Source organism: Megalops cyprinoides, chromosome 23 (assembly GCF_013368585.1).
Source record: "Megalops cyprinoides isolate fMegCyp1 chromosome 23, fMegCyp1.pri, whole genome shotgun sequence".
In the NCBI taxonomy this organism is placed as follows: domain Eukaryota; kingdom Metazoa; phylum Chordata; class Actinopteri; order Elopiformes; family Megalopidae; genus Megalops; species Megalops cyprinoides.
Genome location: NC_050605.1, coordinates 7,815,414 through 7,833,133, shown reverse-complemented (window position 1 = coordinate 7,833,133; position 17,720 = coordinate 7,815,414). Strand labels below are relative to the sequence as shown.

Sequence of the window (17,720 nt, the reverse complement as noted above, 5' to 3'; positions counted from 1 at the left end):
AGCTGATAAGCAAAAGCCTTTTGCTATTGTTGTCCATGGTAAGAGGTGGTAAGACATAAGGCTGTTTAGATTCTAGTAGTTGCAAGAGTCAAACTGCCAGAGTTTCAACATGAATTATAAATCGGGTCTATCATGGTACTTTCTGTGTCCTTTCCTGTGTGTACCTTCCAATGCAAAAATGATTTATGGGCTTACCTTGACAAAGCTGCTTCCTTTTCATTTTTTGACAGGTAAACCAACATCAAAGCTCCTGACCAACTTTAGCCTGAATGATCATTTCTAGCTAATGCTGAATTTTGTGCTGTATTGCCTTAAAATCTAGCACTTAGAAAACAATAAAACAATATACACATAAGTGTTTTTAATTATTATTTTAGATGGCCATTATAATTAACCACTGATGACAATGACATTTTTTGCTGTTAGAACTAAGGTAATATTGTTTAAAATAAAAGCTTGATATATTGAAGATTTTACACTAGATGTTCTGTGGCAATGTCACAAAGCCAAGAAAGTCAATAAGATTCCACTCTGGTCTTACCCTTTAACCATTCTCTCTGGTGTGAAGAGGCACATGAATTGCATTATGTAACACACACACACACACACACACACACTCATAAACACACAGGCATGCCCTAAGAGACTGGCTTCCACAGGAAAAGAGTGTGTGAATGTGATTTCATAGTCATATCAAGGAATTTAGTGGTCAAGCACAGTGTTTACACAATCTGAAATCATTTCCGCTCTTTTATTGGTGTAACGTAGTAGAGTAGGAACTCTGAGGGCTTTAAGGCCAAACAGGTACACCTCTTTTCTCAGGGCAAACACAGCATTTTTATGGGCAAAACAAACTCTGCTGTTTGAACAGTAGCATAATGGCAAAAATCCTGAAGGGTTTTTTTTTTGTGGTGCTTCAAAAAAGGCCTGTCCCTACACTGGTAACTTGCGTTACACACTGTCTTTGTCTTGGTGCCATATGGAATTGACATGAAATGTACCTGCCACTGTTTTGAGCTCAGAAGTAATTAGCATGACAAAAGCGAGGATACTGTAATTGGCTCCAGCTTATCTCTGAGACAGCACCTTCTCTGTGTGGCTGTTCACAGCACCCAGAAACACGAGAGCGTGCAAACATTTTGTGACGTCGCTGTGGATTTCTGTTGTGAAGATGGTGTTTTTCCTGTTTCTTATATGTGCTGTCGTAACTGTGGCCTTCATTTAGTCTAATCGAGATGCAGTTTGTCTTCAAGTAGCACGCAATTTTAAGTAACATACACAAGCAAGGCTCTCCCGCATTACCATAATTTTTTCGTCTACTGCAATGTAAAATTTTACAGGTGAAATGAGAAACAAAAACAAGTAAACCAAAGCATAACCTTTGCTTGAATTTCAGAGTAAAAGTTTAGGGTGTTGTGGATAGATTGAAGCGAGAGTGGTAATCTTACGATGTCTTTGCATAGTCTTTATCATGCATATATACGCCTGGGTCCACTTCCCTCATCAGTATTCTACAGTCACATGGATGTGTGCATTAAATGTTTCGGTTCCAGATGTGTTCGAATTCATGGCACTGGTCAGAAGCTTAAATAAGTGCTAAACTTCAGATTAATTCCATCTTTTTGTTGTTCCTTATCTTGCACTTTATTTGGCATGCAAATTAAGTGCACTAACTCATTTCAGCATCAGGGAACTCTCCCATTGGTTTCTCAGCTTCCACCCGCAGAGCATCAGCACAGTACATACTCCAGTTCCAGGAAGAGAGCAACAATCTCTACACCAAGTCAGTATTTTATTGTAGTTATTTTGCAATTTCAATATGAGCCCTCTAGTCTAGAAATATTTATGTGGCCTCTACCAGTTAATCCTGTTATATATTTACAACAGTGTTATTTTCATCAGACTTTAGCTGAAGACGACAGTGATGGCCTCAGCATTGCTGCCGTCTCCCTCCAGTCCCTAGCAGCCATAGTGAGGTCGTTAGCCTCTCTTCTCTTGATTCAAATGTGAGATGCATTCTGGAGTTTGTATGAGACATTGACTGTTACAGAGCTGGTCAGGAAGCTACGATAGCATTTCAGATTAGCCTGTTTTATTGTTTAATGTATTTTAAAGATCTTAAAAGGCTCTACTGTGTGAATTACCATTATACAAACACATGTATTGAAAAAATTGTGGTTGAATTACACTTCAGTCTCTAGTAGGTTTGTTTCAATTGTAGACCAGATGCCTGTTACTCGGGTGACTGCTCCTCTTACTTGTGGCTTCTCACATTTTTCCAATTGTCATGACAACACCGGAGCAAATATTGGAAGTTGCTGTAAGGGGAGCCGGGCGTCGTCCACTTGACTCTGCACCGCACGGCTCAGCATCCTCAGTTTGTTTGATCAGGGATTTTAGGGTCAGGTTGGGTGAGTGCTACAGCCTGGAATCAATCTGGCAGCACCAAATTCTAGCCCCCCCTCCTCCCCAGCTCCTTCATCGCAGACATCATGCTGGATTATCCATCTGCTAGCTTGGAAGGCCAGCAATAGAAGGTGTTGTCAAGCAATCTTGCTATTAAAAGAAGGGCAGGCATTTCTGAAATTTATTTTGCTTCAAAAACAATTCAAGTCAAGCAAAAAAAGGGGATGTTTGTTTTTTGAAGATGAGTCACCGTTTGGCCTTTCTGGACAGTTTCATTACATTTTAGTGTTCTATCTCTGTCCAGGGTGAACGGTGGACTTTATAGATTTATGCCTGGAAAAGGATCCTGTAAGTTAAACCCAGGAAAACAGGGAAAATTGGACCACTTACTGCCCTTTCGACTTGCTGCGTTGGATTTCCCCATTGATTTCTAAACCTGATGCCGACTGCACTTCAAATTTAGCAGTTCATTAGCCGCTGAGATTGCAGATGCAGCATCGGATGTTCTTTTCCCATTTGAAAAAAAAAAAACAGGCTTTTTCAGGGCTGTTTCTCAGGGTTGTTGGCACCACATTAGCGCAGTGAGAGTCTCTTTTGCATTTTAGGCTTTCAGCAAATGCAGTCAAGGCTCACTGTGGTTTTAAATATAGAATTGTGTAAGTGCTTGTCTCTCCTCCAGAGTTCTATAATCTCTTTGAAATTAGTCTTATCTAAAGTTTGGACAGTTGCATGGCTGTCCCAAGGATCCCTTGAAGGCAGTGTCGTTTTATTAATAATTGGGGAGTAGATGAGCTTCTAGGCAGAAGTGGATAGTAATTTAAAAGAAACTTCTGAACTAGGCCGTGTATTGCCCCCAGCTGTGATGTACTATATATTACCTCATGCTGCTCCAACAGCAAAGTGGAAGAAGACTAGGGTGTCATGGGGGAAAATAACTGACTGAAACAATCACACTTCCATGCTTGAACCAACTACTACCATTTTAATCAGTAGTTCACCGTTTCCTTTTAAGTGACCATCCAACATTTAGTAAGTATTGGTTAATACTGAAGTATATTGGCCTCATTGACACATTGGTTTTCAACTGTGTAAGCTTTTGTTTTCTTAGCTAAACAGCTTAGCACTACAAAGTAATTTCACTTGGATAAGCACACAAAGTACTGAAAGCATGCCAAAATGCAAAATATTCACAGGAGTGAATAAAAATAAGAAAAAAGAAAATAATTTAACTCCATTTTGAAAAATGTGTCATCATTGGTAACACTTTAAGAACATAATGGGTATGGTTGAAAATTTCACTGGGCACTTTGTAAAGTGGCAGTGCAGCCAATTCATTTTAAATTTAATTCTTGTGCTTAATTTGACGGTAATGTGTGGGAAAGGCGGTTCAGCTGATCGTGTGATTTAAAAGTCAAGCCAAAAAACTAAACCCTAAAGTACCGTGTTCTTTTCCCAGGTCCCAGTCACACACGAGGTGGTATAACTCCCACAAAGCATAGAGGATGTCTTAATATTTATACGAATACATTCCTCAAGGCCTTTGGTGATATGGCTGTGTTGGCAGGGGTCTCCTGCAGGAGGTGGCGATACACTATCAGTTTCCTGCCTGGCCTTTCTGTTCCTTCCGTCTGTCCCTCTGCATGCTCCAATCAGTGCCCTATCAAAGGGCATCTCTCCCTTCCGTCAGAGAACAGGCCATGGCAGACAGGAAGAACAAATCCTTCCTCCCCTCTCAAAGCGACTTTTATTCGCACTCATTGTCTTTTTAATAAAGGGCCATCTGTTATCGCTCAAATACTCGACAAAGCCATTGCTTTCACTCATGTGTTTGGATGTAATTATGTCGGTTGCCTGATCATTCGTTAGCCTGAGCTGCCTGTGGAGGGGTATATGCAGTAAAAGATTACTTTCCGCTGTAAAGATGGGAGGGGTTGTTGTTAGGGGAGGAAGCGTGGATTCACTGACTGCGGGGTTGGCCTGAACACAGAGCCCAAGGTATTTTGGGCCTGGTTTGAAAACTTGGGATTTAAAGTAGAGGGAGGGCGGCCCATTGTGAAAGCCAAGATACTGATTAGAGCCAATTCTGTTTTTCAACGCCAACACAGCACATTCACCCAGTGAACGCACAGCAAGTAATGGGCCCTTCTGAAAGCTGACTCTAACCCAGTGGCCTGTGTGAGGTGAACGCTCTGCCCAGCTAGCTAGTCACCGCTGTTAGCTTAACACAATTCTTTAACAGATGGGCTGTGCCCTACAAGTGGGAGTCATAACAAGGATTCACAGAACCTGAAGCTCAGCAGAACCACAGATTATCACATGGCAACGGGATACTGGCATAGTGTGAGCCCAGCCCAGTTGAGCCATCCCACTGGAGCAGTGTGGGAGTGTGGAAGCTGTCGAGGTCGTGCTGGGCTACAGCATCTCCTCAAAGCGCCCTGTGCATTCGATTCGGAGGGGAAGTCAGATAAGCCCCACGACTAGAGAGGGTGACTCATCCACTCAGAGAGTCACCGGTTTCCATTTTGAGCCCTGAGTGTTGTTGGTCACTGGGATCTTCCAGACCTACCTCCCCCCAACCAATGCCTGCCTCCTTCCCTGTGGTCTAACATAATGCTGAATAACAGCTCTCACAAGTCGATAATGTTCTTAGTTAGAGCGGACAGGTATCACAGCATGGACTCCTAGGTATGCAGTGGTGTGACGTTATAGGTGGGCTGGCTGTGGGCGATTGCTCTGCAGAGGTGAAACTCTCAGCCTCCCTTAATGGGATTAATGGAGCAGAGAGACAAATCTGCTGAGTGTTTCATTCCATGTAGTTATATGTAAGGTGTGTGTGCATTATGTGTGTGTGTGTGTGTGTGTGTGCATATAGGGTATACAGTACATGTGTCAAGTTCAGGAAAGCAGTCAGTTCAACCATGTACATTTCATATGGAAATGCTGTTGGAGTTGCTCCACACAGACCTTTGATTCCCATGCAAAACTCCTTGGAAGGACTACTCATGTCAAACATATATGGTTGTGCAATGCTTTCTCCTTGTTGGCTAGAGCAGGTGGTGTGATTGGTATATCATGACCGGTGTTGAAATCGATCCCCCTGAAGCAGCTTGCCCAATCAGTTCACTCTGCGGCCCCTCATGCATAATTACACATGGGGCTACATAGCTGCTGGAACTCCTATTCACTGGTCTTTGCTGTTGGTTTGTAAGCCAGGTCAGACCCCTCTTGCACAAGGTACTGATCTGGTAGTGTTTTGTTTGGGAACTCGACTTCTAAACATAAGGTTGCAGTTTCAGATCCTTGGCAAGATGTGATGTTAAACCCTCAAATTTCTGTATGCGTCCAACCGTGTGAATGAACATAAAATGCAAGTCACCTTGGATAAAGACATCCACTACACTGGTGAATATATGTTATGTAAAAAATAACCACTACAGTTTGCCGTTCACTTTGCCACCTTGATTAATACACAAGAATTCATTGATTCCCACTGGCAGTTTGGGCTGAAATACCTGTATCATCCTTAACCCTTTCACGCGTCACTCACTGTATTTTATGCCTTGTAGCGCACGTGTTAATGCTAAATCATTGTTTCCTCAAAGCTAACATTAGCTCTAATCACACCGGTTTAACCATACGCGAGAAAGGGCTAATCACACCTTACACGTGAAAGGGGTAAGAACAGGTTCCCTCCATTAGTCTGGATCACATAGTCTCACCAAACAGGATGCTGAGACTATGTGATCCAATGAGATGCCAGACTGTGGCATTTGCTGCTTTTCTGGATGGTTTGTTCTGGTCACTGACCCTAAATAACCCACTTTCTTACTGTCGGATTTTATTTAAACAGTGCTGAAATAATTCAGGAATACAGTAGAGGCAATGGATTCATTTAGATTTCTGCTGCAGACCTTGCTTGTGTAACATAATTCCCTTTGACATAATTTTATGTGTTTTCAAGAAGCATAAATAACAGCCACAGAGTCATTTTTATTGCCCCGTGTTCCATAAAGAATGAGATTTTATTTGGCAGAGCACAAAAATGCATTTTTTCACTGATAGACTTGGAATGAAATATGTCAGATTTCCATGACATGCATATCGCCGACTCCTACACAGCTGGGAAGAAAAGGCAACATCGCTTGGGACAACCAACACTTCACCAAAAGAGACAAAAGATCAATTTGCCAAGAGGGCCAATTAAACCCTTTGATTTTTATTTAGTGCTCCTTGGTTGAATTATGTTCATATTATTCCATTTTCTTCAGGCACACATCCAGAAAGAAAGAATGAATGAATAAATGAATATTCCCATCTACAGTGCATGCACATTACAAATGATTAACCCTAACCAAACTGCAGCTACTGAGAGATTCACCTGGCAGCCATCTGATAAAACAGTGGAGCAGATAAGGCAGATGAAAAATGCCTCCGTGTCTGCCCAACACTCTCTGAGTAGAGATGGAGTGTAGACCAGCCCTTCTGAGAACAAGAGCCAGGCCTGTTGCCAAGACCGACCAAGGCTGGCCTGAACACGGCAACATGAGACAACCAAAACCAAGGCCAATGATAATATTTAATATTTGATATTTAATCATATTTATCACAGACACTAAAAAATAAGTAATATTCAGGATTGACAGACTAATTTTTTTTACTCTCTTTTATGACATACTGTAACTTTAATGGAGACATTTAAGAGATTTTCTTTATAGCTGTTAACAAAAGAATTAAAAGCAGTAACATCATGTTCTCTAACTGAACCTAATTTCCTAAAATTTCTGGTAGCTATTGTGATCTCTGGTGAAGGTAGAACTTAATACTCCACTGTAGCATAAAGGTTTGAGTATTTAAATTTTGTTTAGATAACTATGTCATTTCTCCCGTTGACAGTAATGAGACAGTGGTTTTGTCTGTTGGATTCCGTTACAGCCCCAGAGTCGGGAGTCACTGATTGTGTGACCGCTGCTGGGTGTCCACCGGCTCTGAGTGTGACACTTGCTTGTCCTGCTTGTGCCTTGCAGAAGGACTACTATTTCGAGTACACGGAGTGTGACAGCACGGGGTCCCGGTGGCGTGTCCCCATCCCACACAGCCAGGGAGCCTGCGCGGGCCTGCCGGATCCGGTCAGGGGCACCGACTGCAGTGAGTATGACCGCCCACACATCATCCGCCGAACCGCCCGCGGCAGTCTGACGGGAAAGTTTGCTAGGCTGCTGCAGGCATGGCTTACATTTCTGTCACCCACTTATTGACGGACTGGAATTTCGTGTTAAGATAAGAAACGTGTTGCAATATCACTGGTTCGCCCCCAAGGTAATCCAACAGTGATTCCATTGAGTGAACGCAGGATTGTTTTTCTAATCGTTTCTTGATTGCGTTTACTGTTAAACGATGTGCTCTCCTGGGTGTTACTGTTGTTGAGCCACCCTGCATGGCATTGCTATCTCTGCTGCTGCCTGTCATGTTTGAGATGGAAAACAGAAGCTCACTATCTTGCACTCAGTAGCAGTGAATATGCAGCGATGTTGGCCGGTCATGAAGAAAGTTCACCACCACGCTAAGCCCTCTGCATGCAGTGTGTCATTCTGGAGCTTCAGTTACAAATGATGTGTCAGGCAGACCTGATACATTCCAGATAAGCAATGCTACAGGTTGACAGACTTGCAACACTTTCAGTTGAAGGATTCACCTTTCTCCCTTAATACCTTTTTGATCTGGGACACGGAATCTTTTAACACTGGTTCATTTATATGTCCAATAGATGGGGTCTAGTCCAAACTTTAAGTTGCACCAAGCACAGAGAATTCTAAATAGAGGTTTCTCGCAAGACTGAATACACTCATTGTTCTTTTTAGCATGAGTACGCTGTACTGTGCAGGATGTTTCTCAAGTGTGCATGTGTGTGTTGTGAAGTTGTGCTCAGAGCAGATTTGGGTACAGTGTGCTAGAATAACAATAAAACTGCAACCGAATCTGTCAATAATCGCTGAAATTAAAAAAAAAGACGGATGGGATGTGTCAGATGATTAAGTAAGGTGGGGGAAAGACCATTAAGAAGATCAATACAGGGGCCTGCTTTTTTGCACTATTTGAAATGAACGGCTCATCGCACAGAGAGCGTCTCATGCGGAGCGCCGAGAGGAGAGGATGCACCGCGCGTCCTGCTTTAATAGGACGGCGTGATTAGGGGTCCGTAACCAAGGCAACCTGCGAGGAAGCCGGTACCCGGAACGGCTGTGTTATTGCACATGAGCGTGTCTGAACAGCACTCCGGTACCTGTGTTCGCAGGGGGAAGGACTGAGTCTTCCTGCACATTGACAGCTCTCACTCCGTGCTGTAATCCGAGTAAAAATGGGGATGTGCCACCTGGCTGTGTGCAGTGTTACTTTGAGCAATGGGCTTGGAATCAGAGGGTTGAAGGTTCATCAGTGAACAGAAGATTGGAAGCAGCCTGAATTTCCTCTGTAATTGTCCAGCTGTAGAAACACACATTAGCTCAGCCATGAAAGTTTCTCTGGATAAGTGCATCTGCCAAGCAAAGCAATAATGTGATGCATTTCAGTGATGGGGGTGAGGCTGATTCAGTCATTTGAATATAAAATGGGAACTGCACAGTAGGTGAGATCAGACTCCTTTAGTTACTTGGTTTCAGTGCCCTACTATTCAGCCTCTTCTGCATGAGATATATGAGACGTTAATGGGTAGGTGTGACCTGTAGTAGGCCAGACCCTGCTTTAGAGCAATTGGTCCATTTATCTCTGTGAGGAGATGTGTGTGGGTGTGAGTGAGTGAGTGCTTGTGTGCATGAGTATGGGGGCAGGTGTGTGTGTGTGTGTATTTGTATTTGGGTGTGTATATTCCTATGTGTGTGTGTATTTGGGTGTGTATGCACGCATTTGTGCTTGCGTGTATCCATGTGTGTTCTTGTGTATGTCTTTGTTTGTAATGTAAATAGACACAGCTGTTGGGGACGGTCAGAGCTACGCTCACTCCAACATCAGTCAATCGGCTATCCTAAGTGCCTGACACAACATTCTCACAACCTTTCTGCAATGTTATCACACTTCTCCCTCTCCACGGCAGCACTAAGACAGACCAATGCTGTGTTTAAGCTGAGTAGGTGTGTGTAACTTAGCACTTTCTCTTTGTCAAGTGGCAGGTTCATGTTCCACCTGGATCCTCATTACGCCCTTGTCTTCAGATGAACCAGAGACATCTGCTTAATTATTTATAGATAACAGCTGTTTTCTTGTCAAAACAAGCCGTTCCCATTAGTGTTCATGAGAAGGGTGCAGGTGTGTGTACGTGAGGCAGAACTACTCAGGTTACTGCTGCGTTCTTTGCAAAGAGCTCATTTTCAATAACTGTCAAAGGGGAAGGTTGAACCTCAGAAATAACTCTAGAGCTCCAGAGATGAGTGTGATCATCATTAGTTATGTGCCTGCTGAATGGAAATACAGTTTGTAAGTGACAACACGCACACTCAGCTGTGATTCCTTATGTATCAGCTAATTAGCAAAGAATTTAAAAAGACTAAAAAAGTCAGATGATCTGCATCTTTTACATTTTTCTCCAGTTTGACCTTAAGTCATTTGGTTATCTGTATGTGTGTCTGTTTAACCCTAGTCTTTAGTCAAACTCACAGATTTAAAAACATCCTTCTATGTTCACATTTTCTCTTTCCTGAAGGATGTAGCATTAACTCTGTAACATGCATTATGGCTGTAAAGCTGTGATGGACACAGTGTGGAACAGATTATGATGCGTGCAAGTGGGCAGTGGTGAGTTTGTGAATACTTGAGATAGGCGTGAATGGACTGTTACAAATGTGTGTGGTGATGAGTATTTTGATGAAGAGTGAGGGGACTGTAGTAGCCATGTGTGATCTGTCTTCTTCTTGTGAAGAATTGGTCTGATTGGTCCTCCCGCCCCCGTGTCCCAGCCTTCTCCTGCGAGGCGGGCGAGTTCCTGGAGATGTCGGCCCAGCAGTGCACGCAGTGTGCCGCCGGCACCTACTCGCTGGGCAGCGGCGTCCGCTTCGACGAGTGGGACGACATCCCCGCCGGCTTCACCAGCCTGGCCACCTACATGACCAGTGGCCCCGCCGGAGAGGAGGACCGCATCTGCAACAAGTGAGTGAACCACGGGTGCGGAGGCCCCGTCCGCACACACCCGTGTGAGGGGAGCAAGAGGAGAGGGTTTGCCCTCATGTACCTGGAGATCCACCCCCCCGGGGCTCTAGGAGATGCCTGTCTGTTAGCAGCGGATTAACACCCAGAGTAACAAGTAATTCACGTTCCCATCCACTCAGTGGCACTGATTATGCCTTTATGGCTGGTGACCTGGGAATCTTCACTGGACACCTATGAAGTAATCTCTTCTTGGGTATGAGTGGTATGCACTCATGTAACATAACTAACCGTGAGCAAACGTAATGCTTGCTGTGTGCCAACCAAGCTCCCTTTTTGGGAAAAGAAGGCTAGAGAGCCTGACTGAAATCCCTGTATGTTAGCAGGAGGTGTTCCAGGTGTTGCAGGCTTCTTAAATTTCCCCCTGTGCTCCATTTGGCTGTCATGCTCAACTATTCCTGGGAATTTACAGACATGAGTAACAGGCTTAATTCTTGCCAGCTCTAAATGGATGCTGGGCTCAATAGAAATCTTTATAGAAAAATACGGTTTATATCATATTTGTGTTTACAAAGGACTTAAAACTGTGATTTAATGTGTCACTCCCCTTTTAAGATGACCATGACAGTGACAGTCATTTAGGGTTTCTCTTTGATGGTTGTTTGTTTGCTAAAAAAATTATTGATGAAATGATCACGATCACATCCATTACTGTAGTATTAACCCTTTTAGGATTGGGGTTATGATTAGGGTTAGGGTCTACTTCCTGTGTCACCGTTTTACGATTCCTTAAAATAAGACCTGTGCCCCAAAGTCTACAGTGTCTGCTCTCCCCCCACTTCCTTGCAGCTCCACCTGGGTGCCTCAGGGGAACTACCTGGAGTCGAACCGAGACGAGTGCACCGTGTCCCTCATCTATGCCGTCCACCTGAAAAAGCAGGGTGCCGTGTCGTTCGAGTACCAGTACGTGGATAAGAACATCTTCTTCGAGTTCTTTGTAAGTCTGAATTTTGTCACTGGCACACACTGGAACAGATGGAGTAATCCCGCGGGTTGCTGGAGTGAGACTGTTTTTAACCCTTGCCTTAGTACTGTGGAGCACTGGCTGTTAAACAGAGGGTCGGGACCCACTGGTGGGTCACGAGAGGGGTTGAGGTGGGTCACGAGACACAGGTGAAAAATATGTTGAATTGTGTTTTTGGTATATTTAAAAATAATTCCATGTCTATACACTTTGCTACAGTAATGGCTAGGTCACAGAATGTGTATTAAGGCAATACACAGATTATGGGGTTGAATGGTTTTTGGAACCCCTGCTGTAGAGTGCTCCTGAATTTGGACTTTTATTGAGAAACATAACTAGTGCAGTTACAGGGCAGTCTTAGCATTTCACACCTTGAAAAGATTCTGTTGCACACGGTCCTCCTTTAATGGAGTTATGACTTGGCTGCTTTGTGCTCAAAGTGGGTGTAAAGTCTTTATATCTCTCTGTGTTCTTCATGTAGCATACCGAGTACAGCAAAAAGAGCCCAAAGGAAACCATTTTACAAAGTTAGCAGAAGATGCAAAATGAAGTCTGTTGCTCTTGTTCATTATAATGAATAATATTTGCTGGTTTTCAGATCCAGAATGATCAGTGTCAGGAGATGGACCAAACATCCGACCAAAAGTGGATCAAACTGACCAACAATGGGGAGTGGGGGACTCACACTGCAAGTATCACTTTCTGTTCGTCTCTCAGAGAAGCAGGCAGCGGAACAGATAGAGGGGTTGTGGGATTGAATACGAGTATGATGCTACTTTTGAGACACAGCTCTTGTGCCCTCGGTTAGATTATTGTAATTGCTCTACTAAAATATTAAGATGGATGAAATCTTGAAAGCACAAGATCCAAAATGTGCAATAAAAATGTCTTTCAGCCAGACAGGAATGGTACAGGGAAAGTTGATGTAGGATCTCAGTGTGCCCTCTAGTGTCTATTGAGTGTTTTTACACTCAATTTTTATAAAAAGCAGAGGAGAATATCACAGGAAACAGCAGATGTGCATAATTACTCCGTAGATGCATCTTCGCAAGATTACAGAATATCATCATTCAGTCTCTTAACAACATTACAAACCACTGTTTTTGCTATAGGTTGACTTGAAGTCTGGTACAAACATTCTCTATTGGAGGACAACTGGAATTTTGCCTGGTGCTAAAGTCATTAAACCAGTGCTGCTGAAAAATATTCAGATTGAAGGTAAAAGAAAGCAGACAGCATCTTGGTGTTATATTTCAGTATCATGTATACTTGTGCTGTGTGTTAGTGTTGTGTTACATTACATTACATGCATTTGGCAGGCACTCTTATAAGTGTATGCTGATATGTATTGTGTGTTTTGTGTTTATCTTCTGAACAATTTTCATGTCAAGTGTTTCATTGTTGTGTGAGTTTGTAGTGTTCTTGTTGTTTTTCGGTGTTGAATGTTTCAGTGTTGTGTGTTCCAGGGCTGAGTGATTCTGTATTGAATATATCAGTGTTGAGCGATTCAGTGTTGAGTGAGTCAGTATTGAATATTTCAGTGTTGAATATTACACTGTTGGGCTTTTCGATATCGGGCGATTCAGTGTTGAATATTTCAGTGTTTGGTGATTCAGTGTAGACATTTTCAGTGTTGTCCCCAGTGTAATGTTGGATCACTCGCTCAGGGGTGGCCTACACGTCGGAGTGTTTCCAGTGCAGGCCGGGGACCTTCAGCAAAACTCCAGGCTCCTCTTCCTGTGAGTTCTGCCCAAGGGACACGTACTCTGGGAAGGGGGCCAGCTCCTGCACCCACTGTGACAAGGAGAAGGAGTACGCACGTATGTCCCTGTAACTTCATCACTGTTCAGAAATGACCAGTATGTGCAATGACTTATGTGTTTATGGTGGATTGTATGTTTATTTCAAATATATGATTTTACAGGAAAGGTCCAGTTACTGTGTGCTTTGTCCTTTATTTTCAGCAACATATTTCTGCAAGTGTTGCTTCCGTAACATGCGTAACATCATTGAAAGTAGCGAATGCTGCATAAATAATGAAAAAAAAATCAAGCATTTTTAAGATATAAATTAAAAAACTTTTTAACACCAGTCACATCAGCTCTGGTTCTGGTGGGCTGCAGCACCTGTGGGCCTCCATTCCAGTGAGATGCTGTCCTGCCAGATTTATCTCAGCCTTGTCTTATTGGAACCATTTTGGCTCCTGTCCCTCACTTCTGGGAATGTTAGTGGTTGGATGAGAGCCGGAAAGCCCTGCTGGATTGGTCGCTCAGGGAGGCTGGGTTGCAGCCCTGTTCTAGATGCCCCCAGCAGAGCTGGCATAAGTACGGTCCGTGATTCACTCTGACATGGCTGCAGTGAACCGATGCATGTACATTTCTGTGGCGTTAACTGCCCTATCCTTTCCTCCCAACCCAGCCGAGGGATCTGCAGAGTGTAAGGAGAAGCCCCCCTGCTCCGAAAAAGACTACTTCCAGATCCACACACCCTGTGACAGTGATGGGAAGGTACAGTCAGAGCGCTCCACATCTCCCCCCGATGCTCAAATGTATAACTTACATTTTGAATTTTGACAGTGTCTGTGGGTGGTGTTGTGCACAAACAGTGTACTTTACACACACTACACCTTGCATCTGAAACTGAGTCAGGCACTCTTGCTGTGATTACATTCTTTCGTTATAGCTAGTCACCATTAGCAGCAGCTAATCCCTTACTGAATTATCTAGCTAGCCAGCTACCTACATTTTGGTGTTTGACGGACACATTTTAAACTGTGGAGTTCTAAATAATCCCACAAACACAGTTATGTTGATGTGTTATTACATAATTGTGTTGCATATAATTAGCCATATCGTACAGCATTGCAACTGTCTGCATGATGTGGATGACAAAGGAAACATTTGTGACTTATTAAAGTTAAAAGAATTACATTAAAGAACTGGTGAAGTTTCATAGCTGGGGTATTGCAGGGGATATGTGACAGCATCATGTGAAAAGGCAGGATCATGCAGTTCTTCATTGTCCCTCCAGACGCAGATCATCTACAAGTGGATCGAGCCCAAGATCTGCATGGAGAACGTGACAGGCGCGGTGGTGCTGCCCCCTTCAGGCGAGAGGGAGCCGTGTCCACCCTGCAACCCCGGCTTCTACAACAACGACACGGCCACCTGCTCCCCCTGCCCCCTCGGCACCTACTCCGATGGCATCAAAGGTAATGCAGCAGGCAGGAGGTGCCCCCCAACCCCACGGCACTGTGACTGTTTGAGGGTGCTCAGTTTGGTCCGACTTGCATGGTCTAATGCTGCAGACCGCAGTTTGTTTGTGTGGTCAGATAAAGATTGTGCCAACATTCATTTTTTTGTTGTTTTTGTTTACAAGTTTCAGAGTCTGGGCTTTCTGACACAAAATCAGACTTTGTTTTATGAACTTCTGGGATTTTATTACATCACCATCGGTGGCATATTTTTTGAGTCATTAGCAATATGTTGCAAGTTTTGACTGTGTGGTGCCACCCAGTGGCTGGAATGTTCAAATCAGTTCCTCTGTTCAGATGAATCGCTCTCAATCCCTGTGCTCTTGCTCTTTTTCGGTCACATGACTGTTTGTCTGTTACCCTGTCAGAGCATTGTAAACACAGCTGTGCTAAACACCGACCCCCCCACAGACACACACACACAATGCTGTGTTTAATATCTCCTGTCTGGAAGTGTTTCCTGTTAGTGCCTTTATAGCTTGTCAAAAGGGCGGTACCAGTATGCTGCCTGCCCAGTAGTTCAACGTGTTTGTGTGTTGTGCTAGCCACTGTTGGCTTGTCAGGAATGTGCTTGTGCAATACTAGTTTTTCATTGCCTTTGAATAGCAGCATCATTGGGGATGTTCAATGACTAAAAAACAATGCACCTAGCAGCATGTGATTACTAATGGACGACTTTAGCGACAGCATTAGTTTTTAACAGTTATATCTGTAGAAACCATCAACAGGGTGTGTCAGAAACCACTAATCAGGGAGGCCAAGAACTCTGCATCCTTTTCTGGTTTGGAGAAGCAGTTCTCATCCTTTCAGGACTTGTTTTGGTGCTAAAATACCTATTGGACAGGACATCATTTTCAAAGTAATGTACATAGATGACACACTGAACCACACTGAGTGCATCCTGTTACCATAGAGATTCTTTGCCTAGGAGATCAGTGCTTCCCTTTGATTGGATAGGTTTCCTGTCAGTTCACATGATATTTACTGTCTTCCTCTCGCCAGCCTGCCAGAAGTGCCCTGCGGGCACAGAGCCGACTCTGGGCTATGTGTACAAGTGGTGGAACGTGCTTCCCGCCAACATGAAGACCTCCTGCTTCAACGTGGGCAACTCCAAGTGCGACGGCATGAACGGTGAGCAGAGCGCAGTGGGGGTGTCCGGGGACTAGATGGCGCTGTGGCACCGCTGGAGGAACCAAAAAAAATCGAGCTGCTGCTCACCCGCTCCAAGCGAACACGGCTTGTTTATTTATCTGTTTTTTTTTTTTTTGTTGCACCAGAAGTGATTTGTGTTTGTTCTGCTGTCGGCTGCTAGAGGGAAGAGGAATGAGAAACGGAGGGGTGTGTGTGTGTGTGTGTGTGTGTGTGTGTGGGGGGGGGGGGGGGGGGGGGGGGGGGGGGGGGGGTTTAACTCGACAGAATGGAGGAACAGCAGGTCTTGAATAAACAGCCTCTTCAGGCTTGGAACACTGAAGAGCTTGGATCTCTCCCTCTCCCCCTCTGACAGTAATGGTGTATCCAGAGCAACGGGGAAAGGCTCATTTTGATATCAGGATGTGTACCCCCCCGGGCCTCTGCACGCCTCCTTTCTCTGCAAACACATTCATTTGGAAAGTACACTGGATCCGGGGGGGGGGTGTGTGGAGGGATTGGGGGGGGGGGGGGGGACTGAACGTGTCCCTCACAGTGCTATCAAAGCCTGATTGATTCAGCGCAGCACATCACAGCTGGCGCACAGAGCCGCGGCTCCCCGGCGACCGCACTTTAGCACGGGTGGACGAGTTCGCTATCCATGTCTCCCCCCGTGTCACGAACAGGGGATCGATACTGTAAACCCAGCCAGATTACTGACATAAATCCCCACGCACCTCCGTCCCTGAGGGAACTTTTATTGTGACACCTGAATCATTCGAATGCTTCTCATTTGTTATCGCTGTGAATGTTGAGTATGAGTATGGATCACCTGCCATGCTGTTTTACCGTGTGACTTTAAAAGCCACCAGCGAGCTCAGTATAATGGCAGGTGGTGATTAAAATCCCGATGACACCAGTGGCAAGGATTATTTTCCTTGGCCTCTACAAAGCTTCTTCAAATGTCATCGTGTTATATTTGTACCCAAGTGGTGACATTTGTCACGTGATGTTGATGTGCCACAATGTCATGCTGTAACTGTTGATGACTGTGCTGTTGAAAACATATTATACCGCTGCACAGTCTGTGCTCTTAGTGGATTCTCTTATCAAGCTGGAATTGTACTTCTACTTGGTTCACATTCAGTAGCCTGCTTATACGTTGGAAAACTGGATGTTTTCTGGAGCCATAGAGGAAAGGTGCACCTGTTCAATAGTACCTGTGCTCTCTTAGGCTTTAAGCCCAGTGCTCTCAACACAGCTACACCCATTGTATGGTGTTGACTTTTGGTTCTCTGGTTATTCAGGGTGGGAGGTAGCTGGAGACCACATCCGCAGCGGAGCAGGGGGCTCTGACAATGACTACCTCATCCTAAACCTCCACATCCCCGGCTTCAAGTGAGTCCAGTCTCCAAGCATGCCTTTTTGAAAGGCCACCGGTGTCATTCTATGAGGAAATGAATCCCAGGGAAAGTGTTTGGATGAATGAGTCGTACATAAATTAGTCCTGGGAGAGCTGTTCAGCCTGCTGTGTGCTCATGACATGGCACTGAACACTTTGCCTCAGGCTTATTTTCAAGTGTGCACTGACTTTTCCCAGAAAACTTCAAATCAATTTCAATCTGCGATAAGTACACATGTGAAATGACAACTGTAAGGTAAACTATTGATCATTTTTTCTGAGAATAGCACCAGGTGGCCTTTAAGCTGGAGCATATGGTTCCGGTTGCTTCAGAATTAAACAGGGTCTGAAACGTGACATTTTTTAAGCGCAGT

General features: G+C 44.2%; 1 protein-coding gene across 1 annotated transcript in view; it reads left to right on the top strand.

Annotated features, from left to right (window-relative positions):
• The window catches only part of LOC118770076 (endosome/lysosome-associated apoptosis and autophagy regulator family member 2-like), a 29,405-nt gene that overhangs the window by 1,750 nt on the left and 9,935 nt on the right, over window positions 1-17,720 (top strand). The window contains exons 2-11 of the mRNA XM_036517495.1: window positions 7,431-7,551; window positions 10,353-10,542; window positions 11,389-11,536; window positions 12,162-12,251; window positions 12,676-12,781; window positions 13,231-13,383; window positions 13,982-14,070; window positions 14,594-14,774; window positions 15,819-15,947; window positions 17,252-17,342. Coding sequence (XP_036373388.1) covers window positions 7,431-7,551; window positions 10,353-10,542; window positions 11,389-11,536; window positions 12,162-12,251; window positions 12,676-12,781; window positions 13,231-13,383; window positions 13,982-14,070; window positions 14,594-14,774; window positions 15,819-15,947; window positions 17,252-17,342 — 1,298 coding nt within the window. The remainder of the gene's footprint in view (window positions 1-7,430; window positions 7,552-10,352; window positions 10,543-11,388; window positions 11,537-12,161; window positions 12,252-12,675; window positions 12,782-13,230; window positions 13,384-13,981; window positions 14,071-14,593; window positions 14,775-15,818; window positions 15,948-17,251; window positions 17,343-17,720) is intronic.